This window comes from Chiloscyllium plagiosum, chromosome 2 (assembly GCF_004010195.1).
Source record: "Chiloscyllium plagiosum isolate BGI_BamShark_2017 chromosome 2, ASM401019v2, whole genome shotgun sequence".
Classification (NCBI taxonomy): domain Eukaryota; kingdom Metazoa; phylum Chordata; class Chondrichthyes; order Orectolobiformes; family Hemiscylliidae; genus Chiloscyllium; species Chiloscyllium plagiosum.
This window is the reverse complement of record NC_057711.1, coordinates 56084838-56110650: the sequence shown is the minus strand read 5'-3', so window position 1 is coordinate 56110650 and position 25813 is coordinate 56084838. Positions and strand designations below refer to the sequence as shown.

General features: G+C 41.8%; 1 protein-coding gene across 1 annotated transcript in view; it reads left to right on the top strand.

Annotated features, from left to right (window-relative positions):
• Positions 1-25813, top strand: part of LOC122559852 (solute carrier organic anion transporter family member 3A1-like) — a 290872-nt gene that overhangs the window by 236545 nt on the left and 28514 nt on the right. The window contains exons 5-6 of the mRNA XM_043709972.1: positions 16934-17132; positions 25013-25151. Coding sequence (XP_043565907.1) covers positions 16934-17132; positions 25013-25151 — 338 coding nt within the window. The remainder of the gene's footprint in view (positions 1-16933; positions 17133-25012; positions 25152-25813) is intronic.

Below are 25813 nucleotides of genomic sequence, written 5' to 3'. Positions count from 1 at the left end.
ACCATTCTCCAATCAGAGTGGAGAGTTATCAGGGGAAGGCAAACTTTGCCACTTTTCACACAGGACTCAGCTATTGTATTAATGTAAAATTTAAACTTAATTTCTGAATCATAGCCATTTACTACTGCCAAACAGTAAGTATCTAAGGGGTATGTGTAGGGTGCTGTGGGATTAGGGTTCCAGGGAATAAGGGGACTAGGTAAGCGATGGAGTGTTTAGGGTCAATATCAGGTCTAGAGTGTGGGTGCTGGGCAGTGAGCGGGCATTGACTCTAGAGCAGGAAAAAGCTGGGGTGAGATGGGAGGGGTTAGGGGGTAGGAATCAGGACTGAGACAGGCAAAGAGCCTGCTGAGTCCCAAGGCAGAAAGGATCCCAAACAGGGAAAGGAGATATCAGGCATGGCTTGGAGAGTGGAAGTTGAGTCTGGCGTTGGGGGGGGAAGAGGTTAGATGGAACTGGTAAAGAAGGGGTATTCAGATCTTGAGCATTGAAGAACAATGGAACAACGTTTCTTCCTCTCATGCCGACCCAACCAGTACCCTTCCACTGACACCCTCATCCGCCTGGTCCTCACCCTCAACAACTTCTCCTTCCAATCCTCCCACTTCCTCCAAACCAAAGGGGTAGCATGGGACCCAGCTATGCCTGCCTGTTTGATGGATACGTGGAACAGTCTATTTTCCGCAGTTACACCAGCAGTTACACCAGCACCACCCATGTCCCTCCGCAAAATCGATGACTGTATCGGCGCCTCCCATGAGGACGTTGAACAGTCATCAAATTTACCAACATCTTCCACCCTGACCTCAAATTCATCTGGACGATCTCGGACACCTCCCTCCCCTTCCTGGACCTCTTCATCTCTGTCTCCAGCGTCCGATTAACTACAGACATCTACTACAAACCTACCGACTCCCACAGCTACCTAGACTACACCTCCTCCCGCCCCACCGCCTGTAACAATGCCAGCCCTTATTCTCAATCCCTCTGCCTCTGCCGCATCTGTTCCCAGGATGACTAATCCCACTTTAGAAAGTCCCAAATGGCCTCCTTCTTCCATGATTGCAACTTCCCTTCCCACGTGGTTGATGATGCCCTCCAGCGCATCTCCTCCACTTCACGCAATGCCGCCCTTGAACCCCACCACTCCCAATGCAACAAGGAAAGAATCCCCCTGTTCCTCACCTTCAACCCTACCAATCTCCGCATCATCCTCCACCACTTCCACCACCTCCAAACTGACCCCGCCGCCAAAGACCTCCCTAACCGTATCAGCATTCCGGAGAAACCATTCCCTCCGTGACTCCCTCGTCAGGTCCACGCCCCCCACCAGCCCACACCCCACTGCTGCCACCGCAGGAAGTGCAAAACCTGCACTGACACTACTCCCCTCACCTCTGTCCAAGGCCCTAAGGATCCTTCCATATCCGTCTGAAATTTACCTGTACCTCCACCAATGTCATCTACTGCATCCGTTTCACCCGGTGTGGTCTCCTCTACATCGGGGAGACAGAATGCCTTCTTGCGGATTGTTTCAGAGAACATCTCTGGGACACCCACACCCACCAACTCCACCGCCCAGTAGCTGTTCACTTCAACTCCCCACCCCATTTCATCAACAACACGTGCGCCCTGGGCCTCCTCCACCACCAAACCGTTACCATCCAACGCCAGGAAGAAGAACACCTCATATTCTGCCTTGAGACCCTGCAACCACATGGGATAAATGTGCATTTCAACAGCTTCCTTATTTCCCCTCCCCCCACATTATCCCAGTCCCAAGCGTCCAACTCAGCACCGCCCTCCGGTCCCGTTCATCACTGCCCCCTCTGACCTATCACCTTCTCCCTCACCTTCACCACCTATCGCTTTCCCAGCTGCCTTCCCCCCCAACCCACCCCCTCCTCCTATTTATCTCTTAGCCCCGACCCATAAGCCTCATTCATGATGAAGGGCTTATGCCTGAAACATCGATTCTGTGCTTCTCGGATGCTGCCTGACCTGCTGTGCTTTCTCAGCAACACACTCTTGACATAGAGGAACAATGTCTGGGAAGGAGGTGGATTAAAAGGCTCTAGGGGATGTGTATTTGTCATGTGAGGGGTAGGTTAGGTGTCATTTTCAAAGTTACTCTGGAGTTAGAATATGTTTTTATTGTTTAATTTTTCCAAAGTAACAATTTACTTACTTTCAGTAGAACCCTGTGTCCTCCCTGTCTTCTCTGATTTAAATAGAGCTCTAGAATCTGGGAAATGAAAATCTTCAACTACCCAGAATCCTCTAGGAGTCTGTTACAATAGGGGTTCCACAGGTTCCCCATGTGCAACTCACATTTACTTTTCAGAAATAAATATCTGGCCATTTGAAAATCTAAACCCATATGCCATAGTTCAGACTGTGGTAATCCTGACTTCACTAAGCGTTCTGTTTTTTAGCGTGTAGCTTTGCTCGCTGAGCTGTAGGTTTGATATCCAGACGTTTCATTACCTGTTCTGTTTTTCCCCATGTAGAAACAAGCATGGGAATTTTGTCCCAAATGGCACACAGATCCTTTTCATATTTAAATTGAGTCAATGATGCTTCAGATGGCCACAAGGAATTCCTGAATGTATTACCTCTGATAACAGAAGCGGCCACATATTGTATAATGGAAATTGATACGTGCTGTGTTCTGAACATGAGTGAATTGCATATTAGTTTCTAATTCCACATGTTTTAGCACAGAAATGAATATGATTGTCTCTTCCCTCTGGGCAATTTAGGATGGGCAGTAAATGCTGCCCTAGCTAACAATACCAATATCCCATAAAAAAGGCACCCTACTCATTACAGAGAGTTACAGTCACTTACCCAAACTCTGAGACATTGTTTGGAGATGGTCATAGCCTGGCACTTGTTAAAGTGTGAACGTTACTTGCTACTGGGCATCCCAAGCTACGATATTGTCCATGTTTTGCTGCATTTGACATCAACTGCCTTAATAAATTCACAAATGGTGCTGAACATTGTGCAATTATCAACAAACATCCATACCTCTGATCTTAAGATGGAGGGAAGGTCATTGATTAAGCTGCTGAAGGTGGTTAGTCCTAGCGCACTCCCCCGAGGAACCCCTGCAGTGATGTCCTGGCTTTGAGATGATCAATATCCAACAATCTTAATTTGTGCCAAGTATGACTCTAACCAATGGAAAGTTTTCCCCTTATTCTCATTGACTTGAGTTTTGCTCAGGACCTTGATGCCACATCCAGTCAAATGCAAACTTGAATTCAAGGGCAATCACTTTTCCCTTCACACCTAGAATTCAGCTGTTTTAATATGTTTGAACTGAGGCTGTAATAAGGTCAGGAGCTGAGTCACTGTGGCTCAACCCAAACTGAGTGTCAGCGAATAACATCTTGTGAAACAGAACTTGAATATTCCTTTCCGATTTCCACTGACTTCAGTTTTGCTATGGCTCCTTGACTCCGTGCTCATTCAAATGCTGCCTTCACGTTAAGGGAGATCATTCTTGCCTCCTCTCTAAAATTCAGCTCTTTATGCATGTTTTGGACTGATGTTGTAATCATTTCAAACTGTGTGTAAAATATTCCCAGTGTTACAACAGGTCAGGGGTCCATCATTGGCATGAGTGAAAATTCCAGTGCATTTCCTAATGATCTGCCCCGTAACTTATACCCAACTACATTTAAGAAAGGTCTTTAGAAACTGCTAGTTTAGGTATCTGGGGCCTAGGCATCCAAGAATGTGATGTTATACTTTTACTTTCCATATCTCATTTTGACTCCGATTAGTCTTCACCAGAGCAAATCGTAGATTTGCATCTTTTTAAATTAAGAAACCCTTTTGCACTGCCATCCAAAACTAATTAGAAGCCATCATACATTAACTACCCTTTGGCTATAAATGTCAAATGCAGTAGTTTAATTTTTGCAGATAAGTCTGGAATTAGCAGCTATAATTTATTACAATGTCAAATGAAATGATTAGTGCCTGACTCTATCGCTTGAATGTTGAGTACCATGCTATATTAACCAAAAGCTGCTTCTGGAAATATAGTACTGTAGTTCATTGATTTTCTGCAGCCTGACGCCTATACTTCACAAATTAAGATTGTGGGTTAAACTAGGTTAGATTTGCAGAGTAGCATATTTGTTTACCAAGCATATTCTATGGAAAAAACAATTTCAGCCAAAATGTTATGGGGAGGGGGGAATGTTGTCCTCCTCAACTCCATCTTAAATAGGAGACCCTTATTCTCAAACTGCGTCCCCTCCTTATTGATTATTCCACAAGGGTGAAGCATCCTCCCATAGCCTGCAACTTGTCTAGCGTTATCAGATTCTTATATTTTTAATCAAGATCCCCTCTCACTTGAACACTTATGATGACAAGGGAGAAAGTTAGGACTGCAGATGCTGGAATCAGAGGCGAAGACTGTGGTGCTGGAAAAGCACAGCAGGTCAAGCAGCATCCGAGGAGCAGGAGAACTGACATTTCAAGTGTAAGCTCTTCATCAGGAATGAGGAGGTGGCCCAAGGAGGCTGAGAGATAAATGGTTGGGGGTTAGAGCTGGGGGTAAGGTAGCAGAGAATGCGATAGATAGATGAGGTTGAGGGTGAAGGTGATAGGTTGGAGAGGAGGGTGGAAGCAGATAGGTGGGATAGAAGATGGACAGGTAGGACAGGTCAAGAGGGCAGTGCTGAGTTGTAAAGTTGGATCTGGGTCAAGGTGGGGGGAGGGGAAATGAGGAAACTGATGAAATTCACATTAATCCTGTGTGGTTGGAGGGTCCCAAGACAGAAGATGAGGCATTCTTCCTCCAGGCATCGGGTGGTAAGGATTTAGCAGTGAAGTATCTCAGTCCAACACTGGCACCTCCAAATCGTGCCTTCTGTGGTTTATCCAGTAATGGCAGCAATACTAGACACAGAAGACATGTCTTGGCATGCTTCCTTCAGCACTCTGGGATAGATCTCATCAGGGTTCTTAAGGGTCTACCTCAATGCTTTTTAAAAAACCCAACACCTTTTTATGTCAACATGCCCTAGAATATCAACATACTCCTCCATGTCCTTCTCCTTTGTGAACACTGATGTAAAGTATTTGTAAGGACCTCAGCCACTTCCTTTGGCTCCACACATAAATTCCCTTCTTTGTCCTTAAATGGAACTACCCTTTCCCTGTCTAATGTCTTGTTCCTTATGTACGCTTGAAATGCCTTGCGGTTTTCCTTAATCCTGTTTGCCGAAGATATTCCATGGTCCCTTTTAGCCATCCTGATTCGCTTTTTGAGGTCTTTCCTGCTATCTTTGTATTCTTCCAGGGCTCTGTCTGTCTTCATTTTCCTAACCATTATTCTTTTAGTCTAAGCACTCAATTTCTCTTGTCAGCCAAGGTTCCTGAATCTTGCCATCCTTAACCTTCATTTTCACAGAACATGCTATACCTAAACTCTTATCAACTGGCCTTTAAAAGATTTCCACATGCCAGATATGGATTTACCCTCAAACAACTGCACCCAATCTACATTCCCCAATTCATGCCTAATACTGTTGTAGTTAGATTTCACACAATTTTGTAATTTTACTCAAGGACTAATCTTTTCCTTATCCATGGCTAACTTAAAACTTTCAAAATTATGGTCACTGCTCCTGAAATGCCCCTCCACTGAAACTTCAATCACTTGGCCAGGCTCATTTCCCAACACCAGGTCTACTATCACCTCTTCCTGACTTGGATCAATTGCATATTGTTTGAAAAAACCTTCCTGGACACACCTAATAAATTCTCCCCCATCCAAGCCTCTGCATCCATGCAAGTCCCAGTTAATGCAGGGGAAGTTAAAATCACCCAGTGCAATATTGTAGAGACGTTGATTAGTTTCAGAGCTCCTCTTAGCTCCTCTAAACTAAATCAAGAAGAGTTAAACCTGAAGACTAATTAGGTTAATCCTGGGTGACAAATAAAAGAAGTTCCAGCTATTTTTCTGAATCACGGGGATACTTGTAATCTGCAATCTATACTCTGCATATAGACTGGAAAAATCAGATAGGTGAATGTAACATGTAACTGGTGTGGGTTTGGGGTAAGGACGTGGGAGAAAGTGTTCAGTATCTAAAATTATTGGACTTGATATTGAGTCCTGAAGGCTGCAGGATTCCCAAACATAAAATGAGGTGCTGTGCTTCCAGCTTGCACTGAGCTTTGCTAAAGCACTGTAGCAAGCCTGAGACAAAGATGCTGGCTGGGGAACGTGGTGGTGTGTTGAAGTGGCAGGCAACTGGAAATTAAGGGTGTATTTTTTTGTGGAAAGAACGTAGGTGTTCTGCAAAACAGTTGCCCAGTCTGTGCTTCATCTGTCAGATGTAGAGGACACCACACTGTTAACAACGAATACAATAGAATAATGTTCTCTCTCTTTGGGCTCTATCTGTATTTATTATTTACTCCTCCCCCTTCCCCACTACATCTTCTACATAAATGTTAATTTTTCTGAGCTCCCATCAGTTCTGAATAAGGATCATAGGACTTGAAATGTTAACTCTGCTCAACATTAACCATGCTGCCAGATCTGCTGAGTTTCTCCAATAATTTCTGTTTTTATTTCTGAAATAATATGAGCCTGGTATCTCTAGATCAGACGCCAAGTGCAAAAAGGCAAGGTTAAGCAATGCAATGCATGGATATTGTGAGAATCCAAGTCGGCTCATTGTGAGTTATGGTGTCTCCCTTGACATGACTGAGCACTCACACTCCACTGATTTTGAAAGTAATTTGGTCGATGCACATGCAGTGTGCCCACCATCTAGGCTATGCACACCTGGTGCAAGTGTAACACTGACATAGCATGGTGACATATAACAGCATATAACAGCATGCCCACCCCTGGACTCATTACTGCTGACAACCGGGAGTAACTGCCTGACTTTGTGCCTGTGCTAAAAGGCAAAGCAGGGCGAGGCAGAGATGCTGAGAGCATCCAGATTGGTGCAAGGAGAGAGCGCTAGGAGAGCAAGTGAGCAGCCCTGCTCTAATCTATGTCCGAGCATGCAAAGTGTCCTTACAGCATCGTTGCAATGAGAAGCATCAGTGCACCCCAATGTGTAGCACAAAAGTGCAGAATCACACTAAATGAATGGAGATGTGGCGTGGAGAGGCTGGCGTATGTCTGCCAAGGTTTGTAAATGGAGTCTCTGCATGTGGAGCTGCCCATGAAGCCTTTCCTAAGATGTTGGTTGTTAGCTGTTTAAGATGGTGGACCAGAGGCTCAAGGGGGCAAGCTGGAGTTACCAGGTAACCACTCTGACTTTTACTTTGGGAATTCCCACTGTCTTGTTTCAATCCAGGGCATGGTAAAACAAGGAGCTGCATGTTAATGAGGTGAGATTCAGTGAAAAGGAACAATTGACATATCGCTTCTCTCTAGTGAGAATCTCGTCTCAACACCTGGAACTCTGTTGGAAAATGTGACTTTTGCTCCCGGTGTCAAGTAAGGCCTCACTCAGGGCTTTATAAGTTTCCCCCATAATTTTACTGCATGAAAAAGTTAGTGAGAAAGAAGAAGTAATCCCCAAAAATCAAAAAGTAGCCCTCAAAAATTCTCAAGAAGTGCCTTCAAAAGAAAAATTTCCCTGTTGGAATTGAGGTAAAATTGGTTTATAAATTTAGCATCAATGAACTGTAAATTGGTCAGCAACTGGAGAAGAAAATAGTCATGAGTAAAACAAAATATAGGAGCTGAGTCTGTGATTAGAATGTCCAACAAAGGAGAACAGGTCATCCATCAAGTGTTGACCTGCAGCCAGTGTGTATAATGAGATTCATGCAAATCATGATGATTTTACTGATCACATGATCACATCTGTAAGAGAGAATTATCCAGTTTTGAATAAGCTCATGAGAGAGTTCTTAGGCACAGAAAGTTCCATATTTGATTACCAACCATATGCAGGTGTAAATAGAGGAATTGCAGTACATAAGGAGTTACAGAGCCTTTAATAGAGATACAGAGCAAGCAGCCTCAGGGACAGCATATGAGCAGACATCCACGACTCAAAATACTCCAGACCAGTATCTCAATGTGCAGCTGGCTGTATTGGCTTCAAGCACAGGGTGAAAATCCATTAAAATAAATGAATGCTCTTGCAGTATGCCTGTGATTTCCAAGTTTGCTTTTACTGCAATCACTATTCCTTGCTAAGGTGTTCCCATTGTTGAATGTCCAAGCATACCAGATTAATTCATCTTAGTAGGTTCAGTTTTATTTTAGGTAAAAACAATGACTGCAGATGCTGGAAACCAGATTCTGGATTAGTGGTGCTGGAAGAGCACAGCAGTTCAGGCAGCATCCTCAGTTTTATTTTATTCACTCCTGGGATGTAAGCATTACTGGAAAGGTAAACCACTATTGCCCATCATAATTGTCCATGATAAATTTTGGGGAGCCTGCAGCCCATGTGATGCAAGTACATCCATAGTGTAACACTCTAGTACAACTAAGTGCCTTGCTAGGCCATTTTCAGAGGGCAGTCAGCCATGTTAAGAATTTCATATAGCCCAGGTAAGGTCAGCAGATTTCCTACAGCAACATAAAAACAAGGACTGCAAATGCTGGAAACCAGAGTCTAGATTAGAGTGGTGCTGGAAAAGCACAGCAGGTCTATTCCTGATGAAGGGCTTTTGCCCGAAACGTCGATTTTCCTGCTCTTCGGATGCTACCTGACCTGCTGAGCTTTACCAGCACCACTCTAATCTAGACTCGGTTTCCTACAGCAGTCCAGTCGTTTTACAGTCATTATTTGAGGCCAGTAATTTGTTCCAGATTGATCAATTGAGTTAAAATTCCTCCAGCTGCTATGGTAGAATTTGAACTCATTTCTCCAGAGTATGAGCTTAGGCCTCTGGATTACTTGTCCAATAACATTACTACTGTCCCTCCTAGATACTTTCTGCATATTTCACTCAGTCACTGAATTATTATTGTGCAGAAGGAAGCCATTAAGTCATTGTGTCAGATTGGCTGTTCAAATGTATCTTACTTTAGTGCCCTTCTCTCTGTAACCCTGTAAATTCCCTCTTTTCAAAGAACTATCTAATTAGAACATAGAACATAGAAAGGTACACCACAGAATAGGCCCTTCGGCCCACGATGTTGTGCCGAGAATTAATCCTAATGTAAAATAAAATAATCTAACCTATGCACCCCTCAATTCACTGCTGCCCATGTGCATGTCCAGCAGTCGCTTAAATGTCCCTAATGACTTTGCTTCTACCACCACTGCTGGCAATGCATTCAATGCATTCACAACTCTCTGTGTAAAGAGTCTACTCCTGACGTCTCCTCTATTCCTTCCTCCTAACACCTTAAAACTATGACCCCTTGTGGGAGTCAATCCTGGCCTGGGGAAAAGTCTCTGGCTAGTGACTCTATCTGAGCCTCTCATTATCTTGTACATCTCGATCAGGTCACCTCTCTTCCTCCTTCTCTCCAGAGAGAAAAGTCCAAGCTTAGTCAACCTCTCTTCATAAAACAAGCCTTACAGTTCGGGCAGCATCCTGGTAAACCTTCTTTGCACCCTCTCCAAAGTCTCTGTATCTTTCCTATAGTAGGGTGACCAGAACTGGACACAATATTCCAAGTGTGGTCTCACCAGGGACTTGTAGAGCTGTAGCAAAACCTCACTGCTCTTAAACTCGAGCCCCTTGTTAATGAAAGCCAAAACACCATATGCTTTCTTAACAACCCTATCCACTTGGGTGGCAACTTTGAGGGATCTATGTACTTGAACATCAAGATCCCTTTGTTCCTTCACACTGCCAAGAATTCTGTCTTTAATCCTATATTCAGCATTCATGTTCGACCTTCCAAAATACATCACTTTGCATTTATCCAGGTTGAACTCCAGCTGCCATTTCTCAGCCCAGCTCTGCATCCTGTCTATGTCGTGTTGCAGCTGGCAATAGCCCTTGGTACTATCAATGGCACGTCCAACCTTTGTGTCATTTGCAAATTTACTAACCCACCCCTCAACCTCCTCATCCAAGTCATTTATAAAAACTACAAAGAGCAGAGGCCCAAGAACAGAGCCCTGCGGGACACCACTCAACACTGACCTCCAGGCAAAATACTTCCCATCTACAACCACTCTCTGCCTTCTATCAGCCGACCAATTCTGAATCCAGATAGCCGAATCTCCCAGTATCCCATACCTCCTGACTTTATGAATGAGCCTACCATGGGGAACCTTATCAAATGCCTTGCTGAAGTCCATATACACTACATCCACTGCTCGACCTCCGTCGACCTGTCTTATCACCTCCTCAAAGAACTTAATAAGATTAGGTAGACATGACCTGCCCCTCACAAAGCCATGCTGACTGTCTTTAATCACGCTATGTTTTTCCAAATAGTCATGAATCCTATCCCTCAGAATTATTTCCAAAACCTTGCTGACCACAGACGTAAGACTGACTGTTCTGTATTGCCAGGGATTTCCCTATTACCTTCCTTGAAAAGAGGAACAACAGTTGTCTCCTTCCAATCCTCCAGTACGACTCCCATGGAGAGTGAGGAAGCAAAGTACAAAAAAATTCTGTATTGAAAACAGGGATTGAACTTCCCTCCATACTTTCAGGCACCTCAGTACTGCCCATAACTACTTCCTGCTGGAAAAAAAGAAGCTTTTGCTTCTTTTATCAATTCCTTTAAATTCAAGCCCTCTCATTCTTAATGCCTTCACAAATGGGAACAGTTTCTCCCCATCAGTTTATCAAGACCTGTTATGATTTTAAATTCATTACTCAGATATCCTTTCAGCCTTTTCCAGGGAGAACAGTCCTAACCTCTCTAATCTATCTTCACAACTTAAATTCCTCAGTCCTGGAATCATCCTTGTGAAACCTTTCTGCAGTATTTCAAATGTCTTCATATCCATCTTAAAGAGCAGCACCTAGAACTGGACCTAATATTCCAGCTGAGGCTAAGCTATGATGGCACGATGGCTCAGTGGTTAGCACTGCTGTGTCACAGCACCAGGTATGCAGGCTCAGTTCCAGCCTTGTGTGACTGCCTATGTGGAGTTTGCACATTCTCCCCGTGTCTGCATGGGTTTCCTCTGGGTGCTCCGGTTTCCTCTCATAGTCCAAAGATGTGCAGGTTAATTGGATTGGCTATACTATATTGCTCATAGTGTCCAGGGATGTGTAAGGTTAGGTGGATTAGCCATGGGGAATGCAGGATTACAGGGATAGAGTAGGAGGGGTGAGTCTGGGTGGGATGCTCTTTGGAGAGTCAGTGTGTGGGCTTGTTGGGCTGAATGGCCTGTTCTCACACAGTAGGGATTCTATGATCTCGTGTTTAATACATACTTACTCTTGTACTCTGTGCTTCTGTTAATGAAACCTAGGAAACTGTATGTTTTATTAACTGCTCTCACAACCTATCCTGCCATCTCAAATGATATGTGCACATATATACTCAGATCTCACTGCTCCTGCACACCATTAACAGCTCTACCCTCCATATTGCATTGTCTCCCCATGTTCTTCCGGCCAAAATGAATCAATTCACACCTCCATAAACTTTTCTTTGTCCTGTTGATCTTCTTTATTGTTTTTCTCACAGCTTTATATTCAAGGTTTTAATTGTCTGCAAACTTTGAAATTGTACCTTGTGCACCAAGATCTAGGAAAAGCAAGGGTCCCAACACTGACTCCTGGGAAATTTCACTTAAATCTTTTGACCAGCGCAAGAAATGTACATTAACCATTACTGTCTGTTTTCTGCTACTCAGCCGATTTCATATCCATGTTGCTATTACCCGTTTTACTCCATGAACGATAACTTTGTTCACAAGCCTGTAATTTGGTGCTGTATCCAGGGCTTTTTGGATCTTCATGTACACAACTTCAACAGTATTACCCTCATCAACACTATCTGATGCTTATTTAAAAGACTCCAGCAAGTTAGTTAAACATTTAGATCATCAGCTTACAGTTGGCAGAAAATTATTTATAACTTTGAGTCTGCAAATTATGATGCATGTTGCTAATTATTGGTGCCTAAGCTACAAGATAAGGTCGCATTTTATATAAATTTCATTAAAAATGGTATCAGAGTTTTCTTTTTGTTAATAGCAGATTCTGGATTGCCTAGAGGATGCTAGATTATTAGGGATGTGTACAGCTGAGGTTAAAATCAATCAACCGTCTTCTTAATGATGGATCAGGTTCGAAGGACTGCATGGCCTACTCTTGTTATTTGTCCATATTTTTCATTTGTGTTTGAAGGCAGCTGTAATAGTTGGAAAAATTGCCCTTTGAAACATTCCTTTCCTGTTTAAATGGTATTAGATATAGGTCAAAGCTGAGATGATAAGTGTTTGATGTATTTTGCCCTTTATAAACTGGTTCAAGCCTGGAGTTTGCCTATGTTCAAAAACAAGTTAAAAACCAGCTAATTCCTTTTGTCATTTGGCTCCTCCTTTAGTCATCTCTGAAACACTTCACAGCAAATCTTGCTCTATAATTTTATGGGTGGTACGGTGGCACAGTGGTTAGCACTGCTGCCTCACAGCGCCAGAGACCTGGGTTCAATTCCCGCCTCAGGCGACTGACTGTGTGGAGTTTGCACATTCCCCCCGTGTCTGCGTGGGTTTCCTCCGGGTGCCCCGGTTTCTTCCCACAGTCCAAAGATGTGCAGGTCAGGTGAATTGGCAATGCTAAATTGCCTGTAGTATTAGGTAAGGGGTAAATGTAGGGGTATGGGTGGGTTGCGCTTCGGCGGGGCAGTGTGAACTTGTTGGGCCGAAGGACCTGTTTCCACACTGTGAGTAATCTAATCTAATAATTTCACACAAAGGGGTCTCTTTAATGGTTACTGATTTCTGTTCAAGGTCAAGGGATGGCGATGTCTGTCTACATACTCAACTTAGATACTGTATACACTTCTGTGTTGTCTTCTTGGTTAATGGATTTCAGAAATCTGTTCCAGAAAACGCCTCTAGCAACTGTGATTCTCTTCACAGGCATAAACAACAAATGGTGCTGTGCTTCACTTTGCGTGATAATTAATATAACATTTGCTTGAGGCTTTTGGACTTATAAGTAATAAAAATAACATGTTAAATAAAAGTACAGACCAGTTTACTAAAATATTCGTGTTCCTAGTTGTTTTTGTCTCAAGTCTCAATATTTGATAATCCAATCTGGGCATTGTGGGATTTATATATTTCTTTTGAGTAGAAATGACAATTTGGATCCGGCGCAGCATCTTGTAACTGGGTAAACTGAGAATATCCAATTCCCTCGTTTCCATTTGTACCTGCATTTTTCTTAAAATTAGTCAAAGGAAGGAAATATAGCTCTGTACCTTAATATAGCATGGTATTTTTCACCTGTTAACCCTTCCAATTTCTTGAGAATCAACTCATGAGGAGCAAACAGGGAGCAGCAAAGCCTTCAACTTTGAATGGGACGTAAACTGCTCAATATTAGTTTGATTTCAAAGGAAAGAAAAAAATGATCAGGCATAAGGAGCAGCTAAAATTACATTGGGCTGGGCATGACATGAGTCTACTGTGTATTCAAGTTTTTCATCAGGTATCCAGCTCATTATTTTCCCATCCATCCCCAAATGCACCCAAAAGCACAGATTGGTTCCAAGATCGGCCCATAATATATCAACTAATCGTTAAGATGCATGTGAGGTTTTAACGAGAACATTATGCTGCTCACTGGAGAAAGTGGTTAGTGTGAGCTGCCGGGAAGGGAAGGGCAGACAATTTGTTTTTAAAACAGTGCATAAAGCAGGAGAGTTTAGGGGGTGGGCATGGTGATGCTATCAGTGGAATGCGCTCAGTGACCAATGGGAGCACATTATCTAAATGGTGCCAAGTTGCAGAGCTCTGATATGCAAAGAGATCTGGGCAGCTTCATACCTGAATCACAGCATGTTAGTGTGTCAGTACAGTAAATAATCAGAAAAGCTAATAGGATGTTTTATTGCACCATGAGCTGGATCAGCCTGTTGCAGCACATGACTGGGACAGTTGGGCTTGTTCTGGGTCTGTCTGGAGGCTGATGACTTTTCTTGCCAAGTGGGGCCAGACAAACCACCCTCACCCTGCAAAGTGAGATGTTGCAGCCATTGTTCCTGGGGAAGAACCAAGAAAGACAGTCAATTGAAAGGGGATAGATTGCTAAGAAGTGAACATGTTTCTGAAGGTAAGCGATAGGAAACCTCCATCCTTGATACTTTATTTTATGCCTTTTGAAATGGAACTGCTGCTACATGAAATGTTTCTGAAGAGATTGATCCCTCCTGTAACTTCAAAGTCCGATTTATCAACATTGCAATATGCCTGCAAGGAATAGAAACCAGATGTAAGTCTGCACCTGATCATTACTCTCACTAGTTGTGCCAGGTCTCTGCAGCATGATGTCCCAGCAGTAATCAATGGCTGCACATGTGCCTGTCTTTGGATCCAGACTCTGTAATCTCCTCAAGATCGTTCTCACTTAATATACTGATCCCTACAGATGTGGTTGCTGCCACCTTGACTAACATGGTCAATTGGAATATGCTCCATATTGATTGTTCCCAGAGAATGTCTTTTACGTAGCATCATTGCAATCGTGCACTGTGAATAGGGAACACCCACTGAAGCATTCGACACCATGGTTAGTCATTTCTTCACAAATTTTGGTGGTAGCTTTTGGTGACTTTCCAGATGTAGATGTACGTTTGACAGATGGCTTGACCTGCTTAGCATCTCTGTGCGGGGGCACTCCTTTTTCCAAAGATCTCAGATAGGCGTAACTTGCATTGCAAAGTTGAGTAGTGCCAGTAATGTTACTTGTGCAAAAAAAAATTGTATTAAAGCTCATGCGAGGTATTGCATTTTGGTAAGACAAACCAGGGCAGGACTTGCACAGTTAATAGTAGGGCTCTGGGGAGTGTTGTGAACAGAGAGATCTGGGGATGTAGATACATAGTTCCCTGAAAGTGATGTTACAGGAAGACAGGGTGGTGAAAAAGGCATTTCACACACTTACCTTCATTGCTCAGACCATTAAGTACAAGAGTTGGGATGTTGTCATGTTACAGCTGTACAAGACATTGGCAGGGCCACATTTGGAGTACTGCATACAATTCTGACCACTCTGCTACAGGATGTTATTAAACTGGAAAGGATGCAATAAAGATTGATGAGGATGTTATCAAGACCGGAGGGTGTGAGTTATAAAGTGAGGCTAGATAGCCTGGGATTTCTTACCCTGGAGCATAGAAGGCTGAGAGATGGCCTTATAGAGGCTAATAAAATCATTAAGGGCATAGATAAGGTGAATAGCAGAGGTATTTTCCCAGGGTAGGGAAGTTCAAAACTAGACGCATAGGTTTAAGGTGAGATGGGGAATATTTGAAAGGGACCTGAGGGGCACTTCTTCAGATAGAGGGTGGTGTATATGGAACTAATTGCCAAGGGAAGTGGTAGAGACAAGTGCAATTACAACATTTAAAAGGCATTTGGATGTACATGGATAGGAAAGGTTTAGAAGGAAATGGGCCAAATACAAGCAAATGAGATTAGTTCAGTTTAGGAAACCTGGTTGGCATGGACAAAAAGGGCCAAATGGTCTGTTTCTGTGCTCTATGACTCAAAACATTCCACTCTCAGTCAATCCTCTAGTCGTGCTGAATCCCTATTTGTACTTAAAAAGAAAAGAAAAACATCATTTTATACAATCACCTTTTGCAACCTCACAATATTCCAAGATTCTAACAGCTGCTGAATTACTTTTGCATTGTATATGCTGTCATTAGGTAGGCAAATCTGTCTGCTGCTTTCTGTACATAACAAATTAGACCAACTAATCTTTTTTGCAGTTGTTTTGGTTAAGGTATGAATGTTGGTTAGGGCAATTTGCCTGTTTTTCTTTAAATTATTTGATGGGATCTCTAATTTCCATCAGAACAGGAAAGACAGGGTCAAAACTTATCATGTCACCCAAAAGACAACGCATTTGACTGTGTGACACGACCTCAGTTCTTAAATGTCTGTCAAGATTATATGCTTACATCGATAACAGAAACTGAAACCTATGACTTAGAGGCAAAAATATTACTGCTGAGTCAAACTAAAATTATAACCTTGCCCTTTATTCTTTTGATGCTCTAACTGTTGCATTTAGTTACTGTCTCTCTGATCAGTTGAAATACTTTCCCCTGGTCAACCTAGTAAAACGTTTAGTAATTTTGAACACTTCTATCAGATCTCCTCATGAAAAGAGCCTAGTTTGTCTCATCCTTCTTCATAACTGAAACACATTACCCTTGTAATGAGTGCGTCTGAACTAATTGTTTCCCAGTTAATCAATTGCAGAGTTTCAACAAGATTAAGATCAGTAAACTCAGCACAGCCTGTGAATAAAATTTTAATACTTCTGTCGTCTCAAAAAGCAAAGTACTGCAGATGCTGGAAATCTGAAATAAAAAGAGAAAACGTTGGAAATATTCAGTAGGCCCTGCAGTTTCTATGGCTGACGTTGTGCCATTCAATACTATACATTGTTTTTACATTGAACATTAAAGAATTTTTTTTTGAAGAGTGGACAGTTTGAGGTTACTGAAATATCTCAAGAAGGTATCCAAGTGGTAAACAGCTTTGCGTTAATTCTAGTATGCGAAATGTATGACCAGATGAGTAAATATTATAAACCTTTCCTTGTTAGTTTGTCAGAGTCAGTCATAATAATTCCTAATGGGTGCATCCTGGTGTTTGCATTAGAGGTTTAGGCATCGCACGTCTTCAAGGTATCCAATCTCTACTCTACTATAATAAACATGTTTTGCCATTGTTACTTAGTTTAATTTGTGGTTTACATTCTTCACAAGAGTGATTAATTGTCTTCACTGTGTTTCTCTTATTAGGAGTAACTGCAGTTCCTTGTGTGTGCCTCGGAATTTTCCTGGGTGGCTTTGTGCTGAAGAAAATGAGCCTAACTCCACTGGGCGCAATTAAAATGACAATGACTGTAAACATGCTGTCAACGGCTACATATGTTATGCTATTGTTCCTGGGCTGTGAAACAGGGCCAGTTGCTGGAGCAACAGTCAGCTATATGAATGGGTAAATAGCACTCGATGATTTTCTTATCGTAGAGACATAGAGTCATACAGCATGAAAACAAACTTTCAGTTCAACTTGTCCATGCCGACCAAGTTTCCCAAAGTAAACTAGTCCCACTTGCCTGCATTTGGTCCATATCCCTCTGAATCTTTCCCATTCATGTGCCTGTCCAAACATCTGTTGTAACTTTAACTGCATCTACCACATCCTCTGACAGTTCATTCCACATATGAACCATCCTCTGTGTGAAAACGTTGCCCCTTATGTCCCCTTTTAAATCTTTCTCCTCGCATCTTATGCCCTCTTGTTTTGAATTCCCCTACCCTAGGGTAAAAGACCCTGGTATGTAGCTTATAAATGCCCCTCGTGATTTTATAAACCGTTATGAGGTCAACCTTCAACCTCCTACGCTCCAGTGAAAAACGTTCCAGCCTGTCCAGCTTCTCCCTATAACTCAAACCCTTCAGTCCAGGTAAATTCTTGGTAAATCTTTTCTGAACCCTCTCCAATTTAATAATATCCTTCCTATAGCAGGGGGACCAGAATTGTGCCCCCCCGCCCCCCCGCTGCGTTCCGTCACCACGCCTAACCCCGCCCCCCCGCTGCGTTCCGTCACCGCGCCTAACTCCGCCCCCACGCCGCGTTCCGCCACCACGCCTAACTCCGCCCCCCGGCCTTCCTCTGGGTGCTCAGGTTTCCTCCCACAATCCAAAGACATGCAGGGTACGTGAACTGGTCATGCTAAATTGTCATAATGTTCAGGTTAGGTGCATTAGTCACGGGTAAGTATAGGATAATAGGATAGGGGAATGGATCTTCAGAAGATTGGTGTGGATTTGTTGAGCTGAAGGGCCTGTTTCCACACTGTAGGGATTCTATGATTCTATCCTCTCAAGTGGAGGGAGAAGATACCATAGCACAATTTTAAAGAATAGTAAGGGAGTTAACCCTGGAGTCCTGACCAATCAACATTGCAAAAGCAGGTCACTTGGCAACTATCATATTGCTGTTTGTGGGAGCTTATTGTGCCCTGTTTCATTGGCTGAGTAAAAAAAATTTCATTGACCGTAATGAGCCTTGCTGAGGTTCATACAAATGTGACTTTCTTTCTTTATGTATTCTATTTATTCATTAACAACTTCACTGAGGGGTGGCACTACAAACAATCCATCTCTACCTTAATGATATTGTTGCATTACCTTGTAAGATTGACACCCAAATCTTCCCATCGCAGATATAAAGGTCTTTCTTGAAAACATCAAACCAGAGACGGCTGGCTTCAGTCTCAGTGCAGGGTGGGTGGCTTCCAATTGTCACCTTCATGTCTGTTTCTGATTTCAACACAAGAGGAGATCAACAACGTTCGTATTTACCAGAGACGAGTCATTGAGTTAGACACTGTGTGGCTTCACTATGGCTAGGAGAAAGTGAGGTCTGCAGATGCTGGAGATCAGAGCTGAAAATTTCATTTCCCCTCCTCCCACCTTGTCTCAGTCAAATCCATCGAACTCAGCACCGCCTTCCTAACCTGCAATCTTCTTCCCGACCTCTCCGCCCCCACCCCAGTCTGGCCTATCACCCTCACCTTGACCTCTTTCCACCTATCACATTTCCGACGCCCCTCCCCCAAGTCCCTCCTCCCTACCTTTTATCTTAGCCTGCTGGACAAACTTTCCTCATTCCTGAAGAAGGGTTTATGCCCGAAACGTCGATTCTCCTGTTCCCTGGATGCTGCCTGACCTGCTGCGCTTTTCCAGCAACACATTCCAATCCAGTGAGGGAAGTTGGAAGATTTAAGCTGCTATCTTTTTGACGAGAGCCTACTAAGTGAAGGCCTGTCTGTCCTCTAATGTAGACATAGAAGAGCCAATGGCACTATTTTTAATAAGAGTTATAGATACATAGAAAACACAGTAAGATTTCATGCACAGAAGGTAGTCGTCTGGCACATTATGTCCATACCAGTCGATGAATACCTCGTCACACTAATCCCACTCTCCAAATTTTGATTCCTAAACCCATTGACTGTTCCACCGCATGTTTTAATGTGATTATGGTTTTTGCCTGTATTACCCTTTGAACTCGTGGGTTCCAGAACCTCACCACTGATGAGAAAGTTGTTCCAGGTGTCATAGTCAATATTTTTTCAATAATTAGTACAGCATTTCTTTTTGTGGGAGCTTGCTACATGTAAATTGCCTGCTATGTGTCAACACTGACTGTACTTCCAAAGTACTTTATTGGCTGTAAAGCATTTTGGATCTTTCTGTGGCCATAACAGTTACTATATAAATGCAATTTAATTTTAATAACTCAATAGTTACTCATAGAAATCTAATGTTATATCACTGGGATGCTTTTTTGCCATTATTATGGCAATAATGTTTTTTTCAAATTTAAAAAAAAGTTATGATATTTCAGCTACTTTAATCCCATGTGTATCACTGATGATTTGTATTTACTCTGTGGAAATTTTAATTGAGTAGAAGATTTTACTGCATTTTACTTTCTGATTTGCTGTTTGAGAATACTTCAGTGTAATTGGCTGCCAACTCCCTGCGGTGATATCACTGTTACTGTATGCCTAGTGTTTGTCTTGATCTTGCACATATCAAGAAAGGGAAACTTCATGCCTCAGAGATCACTAGATAGCAGAAAATCCCTTTAATACTTCAAAGTACTCTTTTGGTATGATCCTAGATATTGAATATTGTTAGATATTATTACTGGAGCGAATCATAGATTTACATTTAAATAGTTCCCATTTCTGTCTTTGTTCACTCCTTTCCTCAGCAATATTTTGTGTTTGATTTTGTCTACTTTCTGTGGTTTTATTTACCCTAATGAAGAAGAGCATATCTTCTCAACATCACAACTATTGATCTCACCCTGCTTGGCTGTTGTATGGAACCCCCTACGTGTTAACCCCTTAAAGCCAAATACATAACAATATTGTCAAATTTGATGGAATTTTAATGCATTTACTTTAGGGGAAATTTGGCATGTTAATATGCTGCAGTTTTTCTTATCTGCGATGTTTTGTGTTATGTTGCTGAAAATATTACTGATGAAATACTTAGCAGTTGTAGTAAAATCATGCGTATACTTAGGATGAAGAAGATTATGAGTACCACATATGCTTGGTCCAGTTCTTGTTGGATTCATTTGGATATCAAAGTTGAAACTTTATTGCTGGAACAGCACAGCAGGTCAGGCAGCATCCAGGGAACAGGAGATTCGACGTTTCGGGCACAGGCCCTTCTTCAGGAATGAGCAGAGAGTGTTCAGCAGGAGAAGATAAAAGGTAGGGAGGAGGGACTTGGAGGAGGGGAGTTGGAAGTGGAGGAGATGCGGTGGAGGGCACCGTCGACCACGTCGCCTTCCTGACCTGCAGTCTTCTTGTTGACCTCTCCGCCTCCATCCTACTCCTTTCTATCACCCTCACCTTGACCTCTTTCCACCTATCACACTTCCAACGCCCCTCCTCCAAGTCCCTCCTCCCTACCTTTTATCTTCTCCTGCTGAACACTCTCTGCTCATTCCTGAAGAAGGGCCTGTGCCCGAAACGTCGAATCTCCTGTTCCCTGGATGCTGCCTGACCTGCTGTGCTGTTCCAGCAATAAAGTTTCAACTTTGATCTCCAGCATCTGCAGACCTCACTTTCTCCTCCGACCAGAATTGTGCACAGTACTCCAAAAGTGGCCTCACTAATGTCCTGAACAACCACAACATGGTGCTTCAACTTCTGTACTCAATGATCTGAGCATTGAAGGCAAGCATGCTAAACATCTTTTCACCATCCTGTTTACCTGTGACTTCAAGGAACTATGTACCTGAACCCCTAGGTCTCTCTGTCTGATAACACCACACCAGGGCCTGACCGTTAACTGTATAAGTCCTGCCCTTTATGTCTTGCCAAAATGCAGAACCTTGTATTTATAAAAATTAAACTCCATCTGCCACTTCTCAAAGCAAGAAAGCAATATGAAGAATGAGTTTTGTTGAATGAACTATGAGTTCATCTTAGAGTTGCTCTGGACATCTAACTAACTGAGATCAGTTGAAAGGAAAACAGTTCGTAATATATAGATCATTCTGCAAACATTTGTTTATAGCTGAAAACTGACACATTTTATTAAAGTTAGTTGTCTTGCACTCATCATAACATTTCACAAAATTCAAGGAGAAAACAAACATTTCATGTGTATAAGAGGACAGTGATTGGTTGGCAAGTGGACTCTGAATAGTAAAGTTATTCTGAGTGGTTAGTCTTTTGGGTTGCGTTAGCTATTCATCTGTGCTCTATGTACAAGGAACAGAAATTGTGCAGCTTTTTTCATCCCCCTCCTTTGAATTGATGGTCTTGTGAATTGGCCTGATGAATGGAAGGTGAAAAGTTTTAAGGAAGTGCATCTTTTTTCAGCTGCATTCAAGTTCTGTTCTGCTAATCAACTATAAATATTTGTTCCCAACACTGATTTAATTTTAGATTTGCTAAAATTAGAATGTTGAATCTCAAACTGGAAATTTCAATTTACTGGTACAGCTTGGCAATCAGTGGGAAGTAGCATTCACCAAATCAACATTGCTCCTCTATCATCAAACCCAATTTTTAGGGATTGAATTTCTTCAGGTAGCTGATATCACAATAATATAGCAAAGGAAAGTTAATGGGAAGTTGAATAGGAGATACCACTGACTGCCAGCTCCCTGCACCTATTCATTCAGGACTTCACTCCACAACTTGCCCCCACTCCTCTGCTCCAGCAGGGAAGATGTCTAGCTGATCCTTCATCAGCAGGGCCAGAAAAGCTGCACAATTTCTGTTCCTTGTACATAGAGCACAGATGAATAGCTAACGCAACTCAAAAGACTAACCACTCAGAATAACTTTGAAGTGTGGAAACAAGCAGCTCCATCGGTTTTGCAACTTAATCATTCCTTCAAATGTATTGCAGGAAAATATAAGTACACTAAGGCCTTCAGGGAAACCCCAGAAGTAAAATGACTGCAAAGTACCATGGATGCTAGAAATCTGAAACAAGCACAGAGAATGCTGGAGAAATTCAGCAGGTCTGGCAGCATCTGTGGAGAGAGAAACAGAGTTAACAATTTGAGTCCAGTATGACTCTTCTGAATTCTGAAATTAAAATGTTGGATGCATTTGTGGAAGTGTAGCTTCTTGGAAATTTTACATGAAGAATAATGCATTCTAGTTCATTTCATACTTTATGGTCAATCGATTTTTAACCAAAAAACAGGAAGATCATTGTCCTATTTAGTATTTTACATGCCAATAATTCCTTACCTGAATATTAATTCAACAGTCACTCACCTATATCTAACCTTACATCTCATTTCTAAAGATGGTGTACCATCTACAGGTTCAGTTCATAAACAATGTCATGCTGCAAACTTCCTTCCTTTTTTCAGACTAGTCCCTAAATGTGTTAGTGTCTAAAACCAACACGTAACACAGACACAGAGAGTGCCAATGATCAATCCAGATTCACTCTCAGGCCTCAACAGAATAACTTAGTCAAGGGTCATCATGATGTGGCTCATTGATGTTTTCCCTTTGAGGGGTGGACAAAGTTTAGGGGATGGGAGTGATCAGAGAGGGAGGGCTGGGTGGGAATACAAGATGGAGAAGCGAGAGAATGATAGACCCTCAGTGGTAGATCATTGTTCTGTGAAGTTCATAGATGTACTCCTATTAACTCAGCACAATTATAGATCAAATCATGGACTCCTCCTCGTCTATATGGCTCAGGGAAAAAGCTGGGTTTTTTTTTGGAAGACAGCTATAGTTTTGATTTGTGAGATTGTGTAAGGGAGTAAAATAATAATCTTTGAGAAATATTGTGCTAAACATCTTTCTTTATTTTGCTGTTCCTTGAGGCTTGACACATTTTATATTGCCTAGGCATTTTGATTTATTGCTAGAACAACCCATAATTCTCCTTGATGCAATATTAAGGCCTCGAGTACAACTGGACTATCAATCTGCAGGCAGTTTCATGAAATTAAGCAACACAGTTTCTGAGTGCTGTGCTGAGAATATGGGAGTATAGGAAAGAATTGTGCTGGAGAACCTTGCAAAAATAAGAAACATACAAAAACAAAAACAAATCAGAACAGTATCTAATTCCATTGCTGCTCTCTTCCCTAAGTTTGGTTAGATTCAATAGCTCATTTGGCATCTTATAATATTAATAGCAGCCCATATTTTACATTGATACTGAGTGGCATGTATGCCAGATAGTTTGCAACTGTGTTCATTCTTGCCACAGATATTGTTTCTATGACTGTGTCCTGGCAGTCAGTTATAGCTATTTAGCTTTTATTAAAAGGGTAGGTAAAACAGTAGGTTTTACCTGTTGATTAATTTGCTACATGTTGCAATTATGTTACATCAGGATCTCTTATGGCACCATTGTAGTGTCCCTACCTCTGAACTAGGTAGGCCCAGGTTCATTTTCCATCTGCTCTAGAAGAGTGTAATCACTCTCTGAATAGTTTGATTAGAAATTATCTACCCTAATTAGTATTGTTGTAACATTGCCAATGCACACCTCATGAGTACAAATGAAAGGTGTCATATTGAAGCATATTTCACATCCATTTTATTGAAACTGGAAAACTGGTGCAAAGAAATCCAAAATAGGACAGTGTCCAACACATGAATAATGTTCAATTGATAGGCAATGCCATATTTATTCTAGCACTGCAAAAGTGTCCTTGGAGATCTCCTGAGACAGACATAGGGAACTGGGATCTATAATCATGCTTTCGAGTACAAATTGGAAATTCATTTTTACTGAATGTAGCAGACATATTTTTTGTCTTTAAACACAATTAAGTGCAAAAACAAAATGATAACTGAGCACAATGCAGATAGCTGACATGTACACCAGTATCAATGCTTTTTACTACCAAGGTAATGTGAAGTTATCTCATTTAAAAACATACAGCTATACCTGCTTCATTGAAGTAAACTAGTTTGTGGTTAAGCATCAAAATAACAACAGTGCTTTACAACTGAATTAAACTTGGACTCATTACAGTCTTGGTGACTGAGAGTCACTGAATTCTTGTCCTTCCCATCCATATAATATCAGCTTGAATATAGAACAATGGCATTGTGGACCCATCTATAATAGTTATACAGTTAATTGGGAGATAGTGCACTTTTCTGGAGGATGGATCCAATGTAATATGCAAATATTACCTCTTGAACAAGCTGTGTTTAAGCTCATCATAAACAATGAATCCAAGACAATACCATTCTAAATCAAAATGTTTTATGTACCATAAGACTAGCCACTCAGTGGTAAAGTGAAAATTTGGTGCAGATTCCATTTTATTCATTTTGGGGCATATCCTTCAGGAAACTAGCTCCATTCAATGCCTCCACTTCTAGATAGCTTATATTCTCAGGCCTGACCTTGTTTTTGTCCCACATTACTTTTGTGGGTAGCAAGCTTCCTGTTAAAAATTGATCATTGTTCAACTTAACAAATGAATTGCAGTTAGTGAAGTCAGTATTAATCAAGTGCACTGCCTCTGAATGTGACAGCTGTGACTGAATGCAGAATGAATACTTGACAAAAATATTGTCCTCACCATTGGAAACAAACTGGAAGATTCATGCAGTGAAACTGGAACTATATTAACTTCTAAGACAGTTTAGTACAGCATCAACTTCATCAGCCTGTTTAATACACATTCCCACCATGTATAGAACATGTGGAAGCTGTGTGCTTGTAGCATATTGCCTTGGATATGGAGTAACTGGTAAATAAATTGGCAGCCTTGTAAAGATTCTAATGCAATTAGTTTCTGGATATTTTCTCTCTGTAACTTACATTTTTTTTTAGCTCTTTCAACGGGTTCCAAAGGAATCTTACTGTACCTTGTAATGAAGGCTGTGGCTGTACAAAAGAGACCTTCAACCCAGTCTGTGGGTCTGATGGCATCACCTACCTGTCCCCGTGTTTTGCAGGATGTACTAACAAGGTGAGAATTTTCCTCTTTTGTGCTTTAATGTAGTTACGTTATAAAAATGGAATTTAACACTTCTTGCTAATAGTGCCAGCTAAGAACAGTAGAAGACAGAGCAGAATCTATCAGTTAGACTGTATAATGATTGTTTTGGCTTGTCTAGCACATAACTATTATGATTTGCAGTATAAGCTTGAGTGAGACCATGGCTACTTCTTTCAGGACTTGCCTGAAGGACAAGAAGATAGAAATTGATATTGAGTGGGTAATGGCAAATGGGTAATGGCAGATCAGCAGATTGTATAACATTACTCCTGATTTTTGTTTTCAACATTAAATCTACATAGTTTCATCCAATCTTACCAGCCATTTCTTTCCTCAGCAAATTGACCTGAGCTATTGAGTTTGTTGCAAATATTGGAATTGGTGGCTGCTAAGGCCACAGACCATTGATTTTGATCAAGGTAATCTTGGAACCATTTAGCTACAATCCACATTTCCAGGGTCTGCGACTGGGGAATAAGTAGACAAGTGGATGCTATAGGTGCATGGCTGAACGGCCGAAATACTAGACCTAGAAACCATGCATCTGCTCTGGAGTGCTGGGATGTACATGAACTTGACCAATCACTCATGCTCATAAGCTATACCGAGGCTTAAAATAAAAATTCTCCATC